At 43.8% G+C, this 15,394-nt stretch overlaps 1 protein-coding gene across 1 annotated transcript; it reads left to right on the forward strand.

Moving 5' to 3' along the window:
* Positions 1 to 1,509: 1,509 nt before the first annotated feature.
* LOC144936049 (leukocyte cell-derived chemotaxin-2-like) lies at positions 1,510 to 14,589 on the forward strand. Its single transcript, XM_078862859.1, has 6 exons — positions 1,510 to 1,557; positions 4,699 to 4,836; positions 6,299 to 6,442; positions 8,819 to 8,915; positions 10,809 to 10,954; positions 14,157 to 14,589. Exons 1-6 carry the CDS (start codon positions 1,521 to 1,523, stop codon positions 14,321 to 14,323), a joined length of 729 nt encoding a protein of 242 aa, XP_078718985.1. The 5' UTR covers positions 1,510 to 1,520; the 3' UTR covers positions 14,324 to 14,589.
* Positions 14,590 to 15,394: the final 805 nt, after the last annotated feature.

Below are 15,394 nucleotides of genomic sequence, written 5' to 3' on the forward strand. Positions count from 1 at the left end.
CGTGGATTTCTATTTGGATCCTCCGTTTTTTTCCCCTCCATACTTATAAACATGCTTTTAGAGTATTTGACTGCTATAAATTCCTAGGCGATAAGCCACTTCGTTGAGCTATCATTTGTGACCAAGTCAATTCTGAAAAAGAGATACATAGCTCAGTGGGCCTTACCTGGTAGAATAAAAAAATAGTTTCAAGAGTTTTTAGTTCCATCCAAGACATCTGACCAGCGTGGAGGAATAGACCAAAGTCCCTTCTGGAGGGGCTCTCAAGAGCTCCCTCTAGGGCAGGGCTCGGCAACCTGCTGCTCTGGAGCCAAATGCAGCTCTTTGGCTTCCACCTAGCTTAAAAAAAACACGTAAATCTTAAACGTAATTTTACGAGAAGATAATTTAATATATATGGCAGGGAATGGGTCACTATGGAATGTCTTGGTGAATACAAAATGTGCAAGAGTCAAACTGTATTATTAAAGAATAACTAATTTAGGGGAAAAAAACTAAATAGACGCAGTTTATTCCATAATATTTTCTGTATACCTGCTGTGTTTGTATACAAGTAGCCCTACGTGTGGTGCCGCCCTCTAACTATTTTGGTCAAAGACAAAAACAACAACAGAAATGTATCTTCTTCTTCTGCTATGAAAGGTTGCCGAGCGCCTGCTCTTGGGGCTCTCTCTCTCGAGCTCCCTCTCGCGGGGGCCCCTTTCGCCCGCAGTGGCGTGAACGGCCAGCGCAGCAGGGTCACGGCGCCGCGGTGACACACTCGCGGCTCACAGCAAAAAGGGCCCTCTGTATGTTCTCGTTTTGCTCTCTGCAAAATTAGTTACTTGTCAGATGAGCAAGCGAGAGAGAGAGGGGGCTCATTGAGCCACAGTGTATATTTGGAATGTAGACACTGGGGTAAATAAAAGAGATACATCTGAAATGGCTTGAATAGAATGCAACGTTTAGAGTATATGTCTGCTATAAATTTCCACGCAATAAGCCACTTCGTTGGGCCATCATTTGTGGCCTGGGCGCTTCTGAAAATAGTTATATAGCTCAGTGGGCCTTACCTGGTAGTTTTTTTTTTATATATATAAATGTCCATCCAAATGCCAAATATTTCTTGCGGCAGTAATATTTAGAGCTAGATATAGGAGCACGCAGTCTAAGACTGTCAAAATCAATGATAAGTCAATTTGTTGAAGAGACAATTCAGTACACAAATCTCATAAGCACCAACATACAGTCGTTGAGAAATTCAAAAAAGCGTCGTAATGTTATTTCCTAAAACCAAAAAGATACATAGCAATCGGATATTCAATAACACTGTCTTTACTCGGGAATCAGCCCAGGTGATGCTCATTGCTTAAAATGTCCCTGACCATGGTAGGCTATCATATAAAGATAACCGTGACACTATTGATATAACCTTGTGGTGTTGACCGATACACCGCACATGCGGTGTTCTGCCCGCTATATAAACCATTGCTTCAGTCATTAATCGCGAATTGCGTTGCCTGCATGAAACAAGTGGCACGATGATTGCTCTCTTCCTCTTGGGACTTGTTGCTGCTGGTAGGTTCTGTTTCGTTTCCTAGCAGTGTTCAATGGTTGGTGTTTATGCTGTCGACAGGAGTTCTGAATTTTTGTTTTACTTGCCATGCCATGTGTTTTGGTTTCCTCCCACGTATATTAACACTCGACAATTGACCGAAACATCTCGGCATATGGAGGACTGCAGAGCTTGGGCAATTGTCGGCGCTGGCTCTCCGTATAGCTGCTGCCTTCCCACTCGTCTATGGTTCCTCGGCGATTGTGTGATGTGATTGCATGGTCGAGGTTCCATAAACAGACTAAGCCCGCTTCATCATTTTACTCTTTGATTTGCACTGGATGTACCATACAGGACCCACCACTGTGACCTCTACTTAAAATCAAATCTCACATCACTTGATGCAAGAAAAAATCTACATTGGGTTCTGTACATCCGTTAAATATTTATTGGCAAATCTGCACTATACTTAGCTAATTTATTAACCCCATTGTCAAATTCTTTAGGTTTTTCGGTGAAGTCACGTAGAAATAAGAATAAAGTTGATAAAAATAAAATACAAATAATAATAAAAAAAAAACACGAATGTAGACTGTAGCCTGGTTCTAAATCGGAGTGAGTGTACTGGCAGTTTATAATGTAGACTGTAGCCTGGTTTTTAAGCTGGTGAGCGTATTAGCAGTCTATGATGTAGACTGTAGCAATGGTTATTAAACTGAGTGAGCATACTGGCAGTCTATAATGTAGACTGTAGCCTAGTTCTAACCTGAATAAAATCAAATGAAAAACCCAAGACACCCAAGACGTCCATCTAATTGACTTTTAACTATCCAAAAACAAGCATCGGTGTAAGGTGAAAAAGCTTTTGCCGTTGTAGCACTCGCATTTTGAACAACATTGCAGTAATCTTCTGAAGCATTTACAAATGTGATTTGTAACTTTAATCCTTTGAATTTGAATGTTCAATGTTATCGAGGGACTGTGTGTTGTTGTCTTAGTGTGGTCTGGGACTGTTCTTGCTGTTGTTTTTCCGCCTTGTTTAAACTTGGGAATTGGTGTACTTACGCAATTTTAACTGATATACTTTATACTCTTAGGTTTTTTTTCGGTAAAGGCATGTAGGTATAAATAAGTAAATACTTAATACAGTAAATTCAGCTGTGACGGTCCCACCTGATGACGGAGACTTGTGTTGCCTCCGAAACGTCGAGATTTATTATTTTAGTTATATTATTATTTATACAAAGCTTATTATTTATTTATTATTAATTTATTTATTTTTCCCTACGTGACTTTACCGAAAAAAACCTAAGAGTATGAATCCTTGCAGTCACGAAAGCTTCAAATCTAGAATGATATACTTTATTTATTTTATGTATTTATATTTAGTGATTGGCTTACCTTTCCTATACTTTGCACTCGTATTGGTTTTTTTGCAGTGTTTGTTGTTGTAACTTTCTGACCCCATGCCTCTACTGGACATCTTTAAAAAAAATGTTCATAGCTCATCGGATTTCTCCAGGATAAATACATATTATAATTCTGATCAAACTAAACATTATGATATGCCGTGGTGCCAATATTACAATAGTAGATTAATTTGTGTAGGAAGTTGGGCAACGTTGGTGTGATTAAGTTGGAGTCCGTGATAGATGTTTGATTGTACAGGAGTATGTATGTGTGTATGTTTAACCTCTTTCATACCGTACGTAGCCAATCGTGCTAATAGGAGGTGCAGAAAATCGGAGGTGCGAGAGTAAAGGTATATTTGTATCATATCCTCATCTCAGAACATCCACTACATATATGTCACGAGTCATTTGACAAATCTTTGTAGCTGGGAAAATCCCCCAAAAAAGTCACTCGTTCTTGCAACAAAATGAACTGGGTTGGCAACACTGGACGCACGTGACTTTACACCGGTGGCCGGCTCGCTTGAGCTTGTTGGCTGCGGAGGTTCGTTCTAGATTTGAAGCTTTCGTGACTGCAAGGATTCATACTCTTAGGTTTTTCGGTAAAGTCACGTAGGTAAAAAATAAATAATAAAAATATAATTGAAATAATAATATAATAATAAATCACGACGTTTCGGAGGCAACACAAGTCTCCGTCACCAGGTGGGACTGTCACAGCTAGATTGAGACATTAAAACACTTGAGACAGTACATCTAGCTGTGATGGTCTCACCTGATGACGGAGACTTTATTTTTTTACCTACGTGACTTTACCGACAAACCTAAGAGTATGCGGAGGTTGGAATAAAACAAAAATATACATTAAGGAGCTCTCAGGGAATACTCACGTCTGGCGGCGTTGTCAAAGGGGAGTGCCTCCCTCAACTCCCGGTTCGCAGATCGTTTTTCTCTGCTTCAAATAAAGTGACTCTTTTGAAAATATAACAATGAGCTGCGTCGCCATGGCGTTACACGCATGTGTGTATGTTCGTAGGATATTCGTAGAGTCTCAAGTTTTGATATCCACGGATATGAACCGCAAGGTGAAATGAGTCATTGCACCTTTGGACGTGACCTGGGAAGCAAAATCATTAGCAGTGTGATTTAGGTGTCCGTGTGGACATGGTTGCCAAGATTATTGTCCCATGTACGTATGTCGAACTTCCTTGCGTTCGTAGCCAACCGTGTTAATCGGATGTTGTGGGGGGGAAGAACAACAAAGGGGCCATCCATTTAGTACGTACGCATGGAGGGAGGATGGGGGTTAACCTGAATGCGTACGCTTGCGTATGGGGGGGGGGGGGGTCTACTGACAATCTACGTACGCATAGGAAACGGGGGGTGGGGGTGGTGAAACCTCGATAATAATTTGTCTACATTGGCCTTCAAATGAGTTAGATAGTCCGGCGGTGGACTATCTGTTTGCTTAAACGCGTTAATATTATTAATCCTTGATCGTTTCTGCAATGGATTAAATATCGGCTGTTCAATAGGATTGGGGGGGGGGGGGTGCGTCAGGCGTACGTACGCAGGTGGGGGGGGGGTGTTAAAAGTACGCGTGCGTACAGGAAGGGTGTGAGGGGTCAAGTTTTGACCGATTTTTTGCGTACCTACTTAATGGATGGCCCCAAACGAAGCACAACAAGCGGTCGCAATTGGGAGGTTGATGGGCGATGCTCGTGTTGTACCGTGTGCCCCCCCCCCTTTTAGTGGGGGCTGACGTCGGCTGCACGAGCCAAGGGGGGCAGTGCGTGGACTGGCGCAACTACAAATGCACGGCTGGGGTCGCCACGGGTCTCTGCAACGGGGACGCCAATCGCCGCTGCTGCCTGGCGTGCAGCTCCACCTGTGAGTGTCCGTGCGCGTGGGGAGATGCCTCTGTCAGGGAGTCGAAGGGGCCGTCCATAAATGACGTCACGCGATTTTGGACGATTTTTTACCCCCCCCCCCTTCGTCACACGGCGTCAACAAAAAGTCAGAACCCCCCCCCCTCAAATATGACGTCACAAAGCTCTGCCTTCCCCCCCACAAAAAAAATCAAACATGCTTCAAATCGCTTTAAACTATTGTCATTGTAGCGCGTATGTAATGTGGCGCTGCACTTTATAAAAAAAAGTCTATTTAATTAAGTAGAACGTGTTGTCTATATTTATTTAAAGTTGCGCATTTTGATGTGACGTCACATTTCTCAGCCCCTCATCGTCACACATCCTCACAAATGTCTGACCCCCCCCCCTCCTAGGTGCGTGACGTCATTTATGGACGGCCCCTAACATAATACAAAAAATACAAATACCATAACCGTTGACCAGAATTAATTAGAATGAACAAGTGAGCGTATTGGCGGTACACCGGTGGTGCCGCGGGGAAAAAATGAAAATAAAACTTTAAGGCCATGATTTGTTTTCCTCCCGCGATTCACAACCCCAGGTCATACAACCTTGCGGGGTGGCGAGTCAAAATCAGTTCTCGTGATATCAAAGCAGTCGAAAGACGAATGTCAGTTAAACATTTTGATTTGAGACTGGTTTATGAGGACCGGTGTGTTAAGCTGCACCGGTGTACCGCCAATACGTCCATTTGTATTTGTTACATGTTCACCGGATTGTGTACGTTTAACCAGTAAAAAAAACAAAACCATTGTTAACTAGAACTGAACCCTAAAAACGTATCAGGAACCAATTGCACTATAACCGTTATTTTCCCGGTTTCGGTTTAACCCGAACCGATGAGACAAGCCAAAGGTTCAAATCCCAGTCCTCTGTGCCGTGTTAAGGTCACGGATTTGCTGATGCCCAGCCTCCCTTCGCTATTACTCAGAGGCGAATAAGTACACGGTACAGATCGTGCATCACCATTAACCTCCGCACACTAACGCACAAATCCTCCCCCCCCCCTAATAACACGCTGTATTGCGAGTCCCAAATGGAACTACACAGCATGAATTTGCGTGTACCGCAGTGCCGGATTTATTCTAGTAGCACAAGTAGCTACATATGCTACGGGCCCCGCACTTTCAAGGGCCCCGCGCTAAATGCTTTCAAGCTATCAATTCCGGTTCAGTGATTCTGCACTTGCTCTATTACTATAGTACTATACCGCCTTCAACTTTTATGAACGACTGGGTGTTTAAGGTTAGCGATTTGTCGCATTATCCGGCTGTACAGCAAATAAAAAAATACAATCACTTCACTATGCAAGTAAAAAAAAGTAAAATATTTTTCTATATTTAGGGCCCCTTTATAACATATGCTACAGGCCCCGCACTAGCTTCATCCGGCACTGATGTACCCGCACGTTACGCCTGCAGGTCTTTCCAATGAGCAGAGCTGGTCGCAGAGCGACGGTGGCTGCACGGGCAGTGGTGGCACGTGCCAGATCAACAGTAACTACTGCGCTGGCTACTACGCCAGCGGCAAGTGCGGGGGGCCCTCAAACCGGCAGTGCTGCCTCAGTGAGTGACCGCTCACCGAACAACCCCCCCCCCCCAGGGGGCACGCTCGTCGCACATCGTTCGACACGCGGAAATCCTCACGGTCACGAGGTGAACCCGACGGACGGGGCGTTGGAGCAAGTGGGACGATTACCTTCGGTATATGTGCAGGAGAGCGGCGAGTAAGCCTCGCAATTAGGCTTTCGTGGGTTGACTCTCCAACACACAGGTGTGCTGAACTAGTAACGAACTGGCACGTTTTGTTAACGTGGCAAAACTTACTCATTGGCTGTGTCGGGCGGTGGCGGGTTTAACGACACATTTATATTTACGCGACCGAACACGAAAAGAACCCTCTATTATGAAGCGAGTAAGATCGCCAAACATTTACAGCTGAGCCCCGTGTGAGTCTTCAGAGTGATTTGAGGCTAACCCGGGTAAAGAGCCGTGGTGATATTTGTAAAAACTGCTTTTGTTTCTGGCGTGGTTTCGACGACATTAATGTTTCAACTTGCTGACACGTGCGTTCTAAACGGAGGCACCCAATTATGTGGTATATACTCCATGAAAGTGCAAATTTGTTTGGTGTGTTTATTTTATATTTCACTCAGGCCATGCTTTAAATGCAGTACAATTAGACTAGTTTTCATCACAAACACTGGAGCAGCCTCACGCTGCTGTAAACATATGGCAGGATACAAGGTGCTTGCCGTTAAAGGATTCAAATCTCTTCTCGTATATACAGAAACACTTCTCATTCTATTGTGCGTGCACTACAGGACACCTTCCTGTTATCTGTGCACTGCATTATTTCTGTTGCACGAGCATTTGCGCAAGCAAGGTGCTTGGATGTGGTCTCCTGAAAGCGATTAAATCTTCCTCTTATCGGAGTCTTTGTTCAGATGAAAAGGAGTGGTCCAGAATTAGTGGCAAATTCATCTTAATGCTTGGGCAAAAGGAATAAAATGTGTGAATAAACACAAATAACTGCATGCGCCCATAGCCCATCCTATCATCAAATTGGACGAGGAGTTTGCATGAGTACTCTATCATATGTGCCGTGCTGTTTTGCTGCTAAAGAGGTAAATACGCCCCCTTAAAATCACGCCACTGTGCAATTAATGCGCACACCCTTGATCGAAGGCCATGCTGAATTCTGGTTAAAACCCAAGGGGCTGTATTGGTAGAAATGTGCAAGCACATCCTGTACCAAAAAATACCCAATCACTGTCATCACACGGTGGTTGTTACATCGGATATATGATGCTACACATGACAACGGTGGTGAGTTTTTTGCAGCCTGTATTAAATGCTGGATTGCTCTCAAATGGCCGCGTAATGTAAACATTTTAAAACGGAACAATTGTACGTTAATACTCTAAGATATGATCAAGGATGGCACGCCACCTATTAATAAATCAACGTGTGCTTTTTGGTCAGTGCCTTATATACTATAAAAAAACTAACATCTGTGTTTTACGACTGCATGAAACCCATAATCATCTCAACTAATGGCACAAAAGACTCAACAACACCATTGGAACCTCATTTGCCAGTAAAAAATATGATAATTGTTTTTTTACCCTTCCATCTGGCAACAAAACTGACACCATTTTTACAAGGAGTCATGTTTGCATAGAACACAATACCTGCAGTCATAATGCAAACAAAAAACATAACTCTGATAATGTGCACTGTCCTTGAAGTTGATTGGTCCACACCCGAGACAGCTTTCCTTAGAGCCTAGTCTCACATGGGTTGGACCAGATGACGCCAAAAGGCGCACAACTCAAAGACAATTCACCATCAGAGTATGAGAGCTCGGGGTAAGCATTTACACCATTGGAACCTCATTTGCCAATACAAAATATGATAATTGTCTCGGGTGTGGACCAATCAACTTCAAGGACAGTGCACATTATCAGAGTTATGTTTTTTGTTTGCATTATGACTGCAGGTATTGTGGTCTATGCAAACATGACTCCTTGTAAAAAAGGTGTCAGTTTTGTTGCCAGATGGAAGGGTAAAAAAACGACTCAAAAACATTCAAGTCATAAGCTAAAGTTAGTTTTGTGGGGCGGGTGGGGGGGACAAGGCCATCTGCTGTTGACTATAGGCATTGCCGTAAACCCGTGGTTCTTAACCTGCACCCCCTGGGGGTGTGAGATGCCCTTTCTAGGGGTGCGAGACGTGGCCAGATATTTGTTAGAGGGATAAATCATCGCAACACAAATCAAGCACGGGCACGTAAGTACAACAACTACTTTGTCTAATCAAACCCTACGCATTTATTACCATTAAACATTGTTTTCTTATGATTGAGGACCCAAAGGGGTGTAAGTAAAGGTTAAGAACCACTGCCCGTAAACGCTAAAGCGACCACTCTTTTGTTGGCAGAGAGCAGCGGCAACTGGGCCACGATCTGCGCCGGTCAGTCGTCCAACAGGGTGAGAGGCTGCGACAGTAAAGGATGCGGCCACTATGGCGCTCCGAGGTAAGGAACCCGGCCTGCGTCCGTTCATTCGCCGAAATCGTAGCCTGATTCTGCGCTTTGAGATGTACTTCAATATGAAAGGCGCTTTCTAAAATCGAGGTTATTATTATGATGCTGATGATTATTATTATTAGTCAGCTACGGTGCTGTGATACTTGACCAGGAAACAAAAACACAACAGCATGTTTTGCAACATAGGTGGAGATACCTTTAGGAAATTGAGTCTTGTGTTTACTTTAACTTTTTAAACAGTTCGAAATCAAAACTAAATTTGGATGAAGTTATAACTTACTGGTTCACCGATCCGTAACCTGCCGTGAACTGTTGTGGTTTACGGTAAAGGGATGTATCAAAGTAGACTGAGTTTTATGCTCAAGAAAAGTTCGTTTCCATTGAAATGGTGTATTTATAAAATTACAATGGCATTATTAGCTTAGCTAGGCAAATAAGAGATGTTTTCTTCCTGCAACTGTGTTTGCAAAGAAAGGGCACGTTTGCAAATGCTTATTTATGATATTATAGACAAAAGGATTAATGCAAGAGTCATTGTTTTTAAATAGCAACCTATCCAAAAATAGCTTTGACCTACATCTCACATATGAAACTACAATAATATCCGGTATAAATATACATTTTGCAGAAGATTAAAAAAATCCTGCAAACACTCTGAATATTGTACACACATTCGTGATTTCAAACGTAGTGAAGCTCAAAGAATCCGCAAACACTCCGACATTCGACAAGGGCAAAATTCCAAAACTTTCCGCTATTTTACGATGAACAAATTGCCTCCACGCTCAAACAATGCGGGCTTAGCGCTTCGTAGCTTTCGATGGCTTTGAACCACTGGTGCTAATTCCACATTCAGAATCAGAATATGTATTTATACTGGAGGAATACAATAACGTCAGTACAAAAAAACACGATAGGAGTGCAAAGTACAAGCAAGGTAACCATAAAACCCAAAACATATACAAAGAAAACTAAACCATCCTCCATCCTACCAGGCAAAGCCCACTGAGGTATTAACTTATTTTTTAGAAGCGACCTGGCCACAGGTGATAGCTCATTAAAGTGGCTTATTACGTGGAAATTGACAGCAGCAAAATTAATCAAACTAATTTCAATGGATGCTGGCCTCTCCGTGTGATGACCACGATTGACTTCCCACACAGCAGTGCTGTGCACATTATATCGACCCCACAGGGGACAATGCGCTGCGTCGACCCCCAACTCGGTTTGAACTGACAAGAGTCGTTTGATTGCGAATCGAGAAATATAATTACGCCACCACGAAGCATAAAAAAGAATGTACCACCTTTTAACCCGAATCACTTTACTTTTATCCAGAGCCATGGTTTACGAGTTTGGTCAAAAACACAAGTTTCCTTTGGTTGCACCCAGAGCCGTCCCTATAGTCACGGTGAAGCTGGGCGACTGCCCTGGGCCCCGCGCCTTGGGGGGGGGGGGGGGTGTCAGCTGTAATACTTCCAGTTTACTTTGAAGGCGTTGGGGGGGCCCACACGCTGTGATATACACCGTGCCCGCCCCCCCCCCCCCCCTATCATAGCTGTCGACCCATACGGTTTATCCCGTATTCTTGTACAGGCAAATAGAGTTTTCAGGTCCATACGGCGTGCAGCCGTTTCAATACGGGCAAAATTTTTTTCTAATTGTTTGTGTTTCTCCCTTGTGACGGGACTTAGTAGGATGAACGTTGAGATCTTTAAAGGCACGGGGTGACCAATAAGGTCTGAATTGGTCTGTACTAAGGTAGGGCACTGGTAAGGGGTTGACAGGTATGCCCTATGGACGGCCTTGGTTGCACCGATATTACTTAGGTCACGCACACTGCTGTATTAACCCTCTCAACGCTGTTTGAACCCGACGCAGGGGCGACCGTCAGCACATGGGAGCGGACGTGGTCTGCAATGACGGCTCGGTGGTTTACTCTCCCTTCACGGGGACTCTGCAAGGCCAGGCCAAGCCGTACGGGGATGGCAGTGCCATCGATGATGGAGTGAAGCTCTCTGGCTCCGGTAAATCGTCACTCACACCTTCATAGCTTCCAATTTTGGTTGATTGGCGGCCTAAGTCGGTGGTATTTTGCCATTGTGGGGGTAGGGGGGCAAATTAATTAATAAATGGGGGGGGGGGGGTGCGGTGAAAGTTTATTCACACCACACGTGGCAAATGTGTTCAGTGTTATTGAGGACCTGCCGTAAAAGCTCCAATCCGCAGAGGAGTGTGTATGCAGTCCTGTACAGAAATGTATACAAATGGGATGATTCAAACAATGGAGTACAAAAATGAGAGAGAGAGAGAAAAACAATTGATTGCGTAATTAAATTGGGACCGGGGAATCTCGACAATTCCTCATCTCCAGGGGGAGGGGTGTGAATTGTGTACAAGCCTGGGTCACAGTGCCTTTGCAGTGGCTGCTGGAACACTGTGCGTCTGTTCTTGTCAACTTGTTGTGATGTGGGGAGTGGTGGTGGAGCGGTTAGCGCTACGCTGCGCTACAAATCTGGCGTACCAGGTTCGATTCTCATTTTATTTTATTATATTTTATTTTATTATTTTATTATTTCCATTCTACGTGACTTTACTGAAAGAACCAAGAAGATGATCAAAATCACTCGGCAGACTGATCGATTCCTGTGTGTGTGTAAGGAGCGGTGGTGTAGCGGTTAGCACGCTGCGCTATGAACCCGACGGCACGAGTTCGATTCTCGCTCACGGCCAACACCAGTGACGATTATCTGAACCGGTCCTGGGCCTCCCTTAGGTCGACTCAGCCTCAAATGAGTACTTGGTGCGGTGTGTAAACATCGCCACTGGGGAGACAAAGGCGGCCGGGCGTGGTTCCGGTCATCTACTCCTTCGTGTACCGTGCCGGCCTTTATAGGTGCTCGCAAACAGCACTTGCCCCTACAGTCTGTTAAGGCTATGCGGGAGATATTTTTTATTTGTGGTGATAGTTCACACAATGCGAGGAGTAAAATATTATTTAAGGATTTGTACTTCTTTTTTTTACAAAAATACTGTAATCATAAATGTATCTGTCACTGTCAATAATTGTATACTCCTATACAGTACGTTACTCTTAGTAAATGTGAGTGTGAAAGCAAATTTCTACGTCAATATCACTGGTCAACAGAAAAAAACATTTTTTTTCTGGCCTGGACTTTTGCAGCTGTTTTAAAACTAATTTCAGGGTGCTGATTCCAAATCTGATCTCAGATTTGCTCTATCACATCTCATGTTATGCTATCGGCATACCCCATTTTCATTGATTTTACCCGAAATTAACTCTGTCACTTATGATTGCAAGTTGTTGCGAGTCAGTGACTGCTTTAGTGTTAAAATATGGTGCTGTATTTTTAGGATAGTGTGTTTATAATATCATTTCATGCAGATATCCACATTTATTTAATATTTTTCTTCTGCAGTTTTTATTGAAAATGCCAGATTTGGAATCAGCACCACAAAATTACATTACAACCGTTGGAATACCTTATGCCAGAAAAGTGTGTTGACCAGTGTATTCGTTGTTAAAAAAAAAGTGTCCAATCGTTTTAACTTAATATGAAAAATCATAAAATATCCTCGACGTTTCAGAGCTGAAGAACCCCCAAAGACGATGTATCCCCCAGAGACGCAGACACCACAGATAGGCACACACACACACATAGATGACGCATGCAGACTGCGCAAGACAAAGACACCAACACACACGCGCGCATGCAGACGTATACACAAACACAGACTTGCAGACACAATGCAGATTACATACACGGACACTTGTGTCGGGGCCTTCAGTAGCGCTGATTAATAATAATTACGACAGTATCGTCAAAATCACACATTCCGCCCAAGCTGGAATCGTGTCATATCTGAGGTGGAGCCCTCAGCTACTACCCCACTCTACAACGAAGAGAAGACAGGTCGATCGATGATCGAGTGCTCACCGAATCCCCCAGTTACATCCGTTATATATCACAAGGTCGCACTCGTTAAACACAAAGTGGCTGACGACAAATGAACCACCAATGGCTTGCCGATGTCGCCCAGGAGAATAAACCGTCACCAAGCAAACTCTGGTCATCCTCGCAGCAGCGGCAGTGGCTTTTGGCTCGCCATTGAATAAAACGGGTCACCGCATTGCGCGCTTTCAGATGCGCTTCTGCGGCCGTCTGGAACGCTCTTTCTGATATGAGGAATCCACTGGAGCTATTATGCACTTTAAAATCATCTAGATAAAAAACGAATTTCTTTAGAACTGCTTTTTGTGTGTAGTTTGTTGTCCTTTCCCCGCACCTCCGATCAGCACGGTTCGCTACGTACGATACAAAAGAAGTTCAACATCCATAAATCATCACTCTTCTATCGCTACTTACCATGGCTACTGTTCCTGTGAACTTCGTCATTGATTTCTCCACCCATGCTGAGATCTTGGTCTACCAGACACCGGCTGTGGTTGTCTTATCCACGGTGTGTTCCAACCACCACACTGCACTGCTAGTCTTCGTCATTCCCTCCCATCGGCTCTTTCCCCAAGTTTCTGAAAACCACTCTTCAACCTAAGAAACGCGTTAATTCTTTATCTACTGCAAGATTTGTTGCCAGCTGCTTGGTATTTTTTTGGGGTGGGGGGGATTTGGGCCCGTGCTCAATAACAGTGATAACAAACGAAACATCAATGCCACTTTCATTCTTCCCTTCTTTGTTTAGTTTCTATCCAGGCCTCAAGATCAGCTCTGCCATAATGAATTGTATACATCAGCATGGCCATGAGAAGAGGATGTATAGTTTGTGGTTGCATGCTGAATGATTGTCCAAGTGTGGTGTGATTCATAATAGAGGTTTGTGGGCTAGATCATGTAAGTATAAATGTGTCGTAACCCTCCACCAACCGACACAGCCAATTAGGAAGAGATTTGTCACGTAAAAAAAGTTAATTAGTTTACGTGACAAATCCCTTACTAATTGGCTGTGTCGGGTGGTGGAGGGTTACGACACATTTATACTTGCGCGATCTAACCTAAACACCTTGATGATGAATAATATTGGTCGCGAAAGCCTACGTGTTGAACTATGGTGTGATTTTTTGTCTAAAGAATGTGTGGAACGGTTCTTCGATCAATTGAGCAAGAACGCGTGATGTTATTATTACCACATTGGTCACGCGTTGGTCAAATGCACCTTTGTCATTATTCCCGTGGTTGTGTTTGCGTCCAGGTTACTGCATCATGATGTTCTACCTCCGTCCCGACAGCTACACGGGCTCCGTCACCAGAGGCCAGCGCATTGGCTATCTACTGAACATGCAGTCTGTTTACCCCGGGATCACGTCTCACGTGCACGTCCAGATGTGCGACAAAAGTGACCCCACTCCGTATCTGTGAGCAGACGCTCGGTCCCCGCGGTGCCGAACGTTTTGCCCGGTGTTCCATTTGCCAGCCCCAATAATTAGCACGCTGCCAGCGCCGCAGAGATCTGTTCACGCGAGTCCCATGCTAAAACGAAATGTCGTACAGGAATCTTTAACATAGAACTCGAATGCTGAGAGGCCATAATGCTATGTCCATTTCAAATCAATGAACCAACAGCACTCAAATACTGGGCTCCAACTTGAGATTTATAAGATTCTCATCAGCAGCGTATTTTGTTTCCTCAACACGATCACCAATGAACAATAAAATACATTTTAAAGAGGTAGTTTTTGTGTCCAATTTGGCTGAACCTCACTCTAAGATGGGCAGAATCATGAAGCTTTGCTGAAGAGAGAGTGGTATGGAGATCACATGAGAAGCTGTTGGGGCAACATTGAGTAAAGGCTTCCCATGTCCCGTCACGGTCATTATGAACACCACGTGAGGCTCTAGTGGCGTGCGGGTTTCAGGACGGAAACGCGTCTTGTTCTGTGTTCAGGTGCCCACAGCACAAAGTTACTCTATGCCGCATTGTTACGGTGAAATAAAAGAGACTTTGATTTGTCAAGTCACTGCAACGAACAACCTGCGCGTACATCTTTTTTCATCATTCTGTCAAGTCCCTCCAAGACCTGATGCAATATGTTGAAGAACGTTCTCAAACACATTTTAAAATATTAATACATTTAAACCTACAATATTGTTTTATCGATATAAAATAGAATTCGAGTAAAATATTTTTTTCAGTTTATTGTCTTCTGATGTGCATTACACGAGGATTACAATGTTTACCCCTCTCTGAATTATTATTATTCGCAAATCTGTACCTGTAAACATTACACAATAAAACATATTTGACTGGCATTGCTACGTTTGGCATGAGTTGAGGACATAATAGCGTAAGTTTAACATAACATTTCTGGGGGCACAATGGGAACTGAAATTTCCAGCCTTAAGTTGTTTCAGCTGCTGGCTGCTGCCACAGAGTGGAAATTTAGTCTTCAAGGGACCATTCTCGGATTCCGGATATTGTACACAGCTGGA

This window comes from Lampetra fluviatilis, chromosome 15 (assembly GCF_964198595.1).
Source record: "Lampetra fluviatilis chromosome 15, kcLamFluv1.1, whole genome shotgun sequence".
NCBI lineage: Eukaryota > Metazoa > Chordata > Hyperoartia > Petromyzontiformes > Petromyzontidae > Lampetra > Lampetra fluviatilis.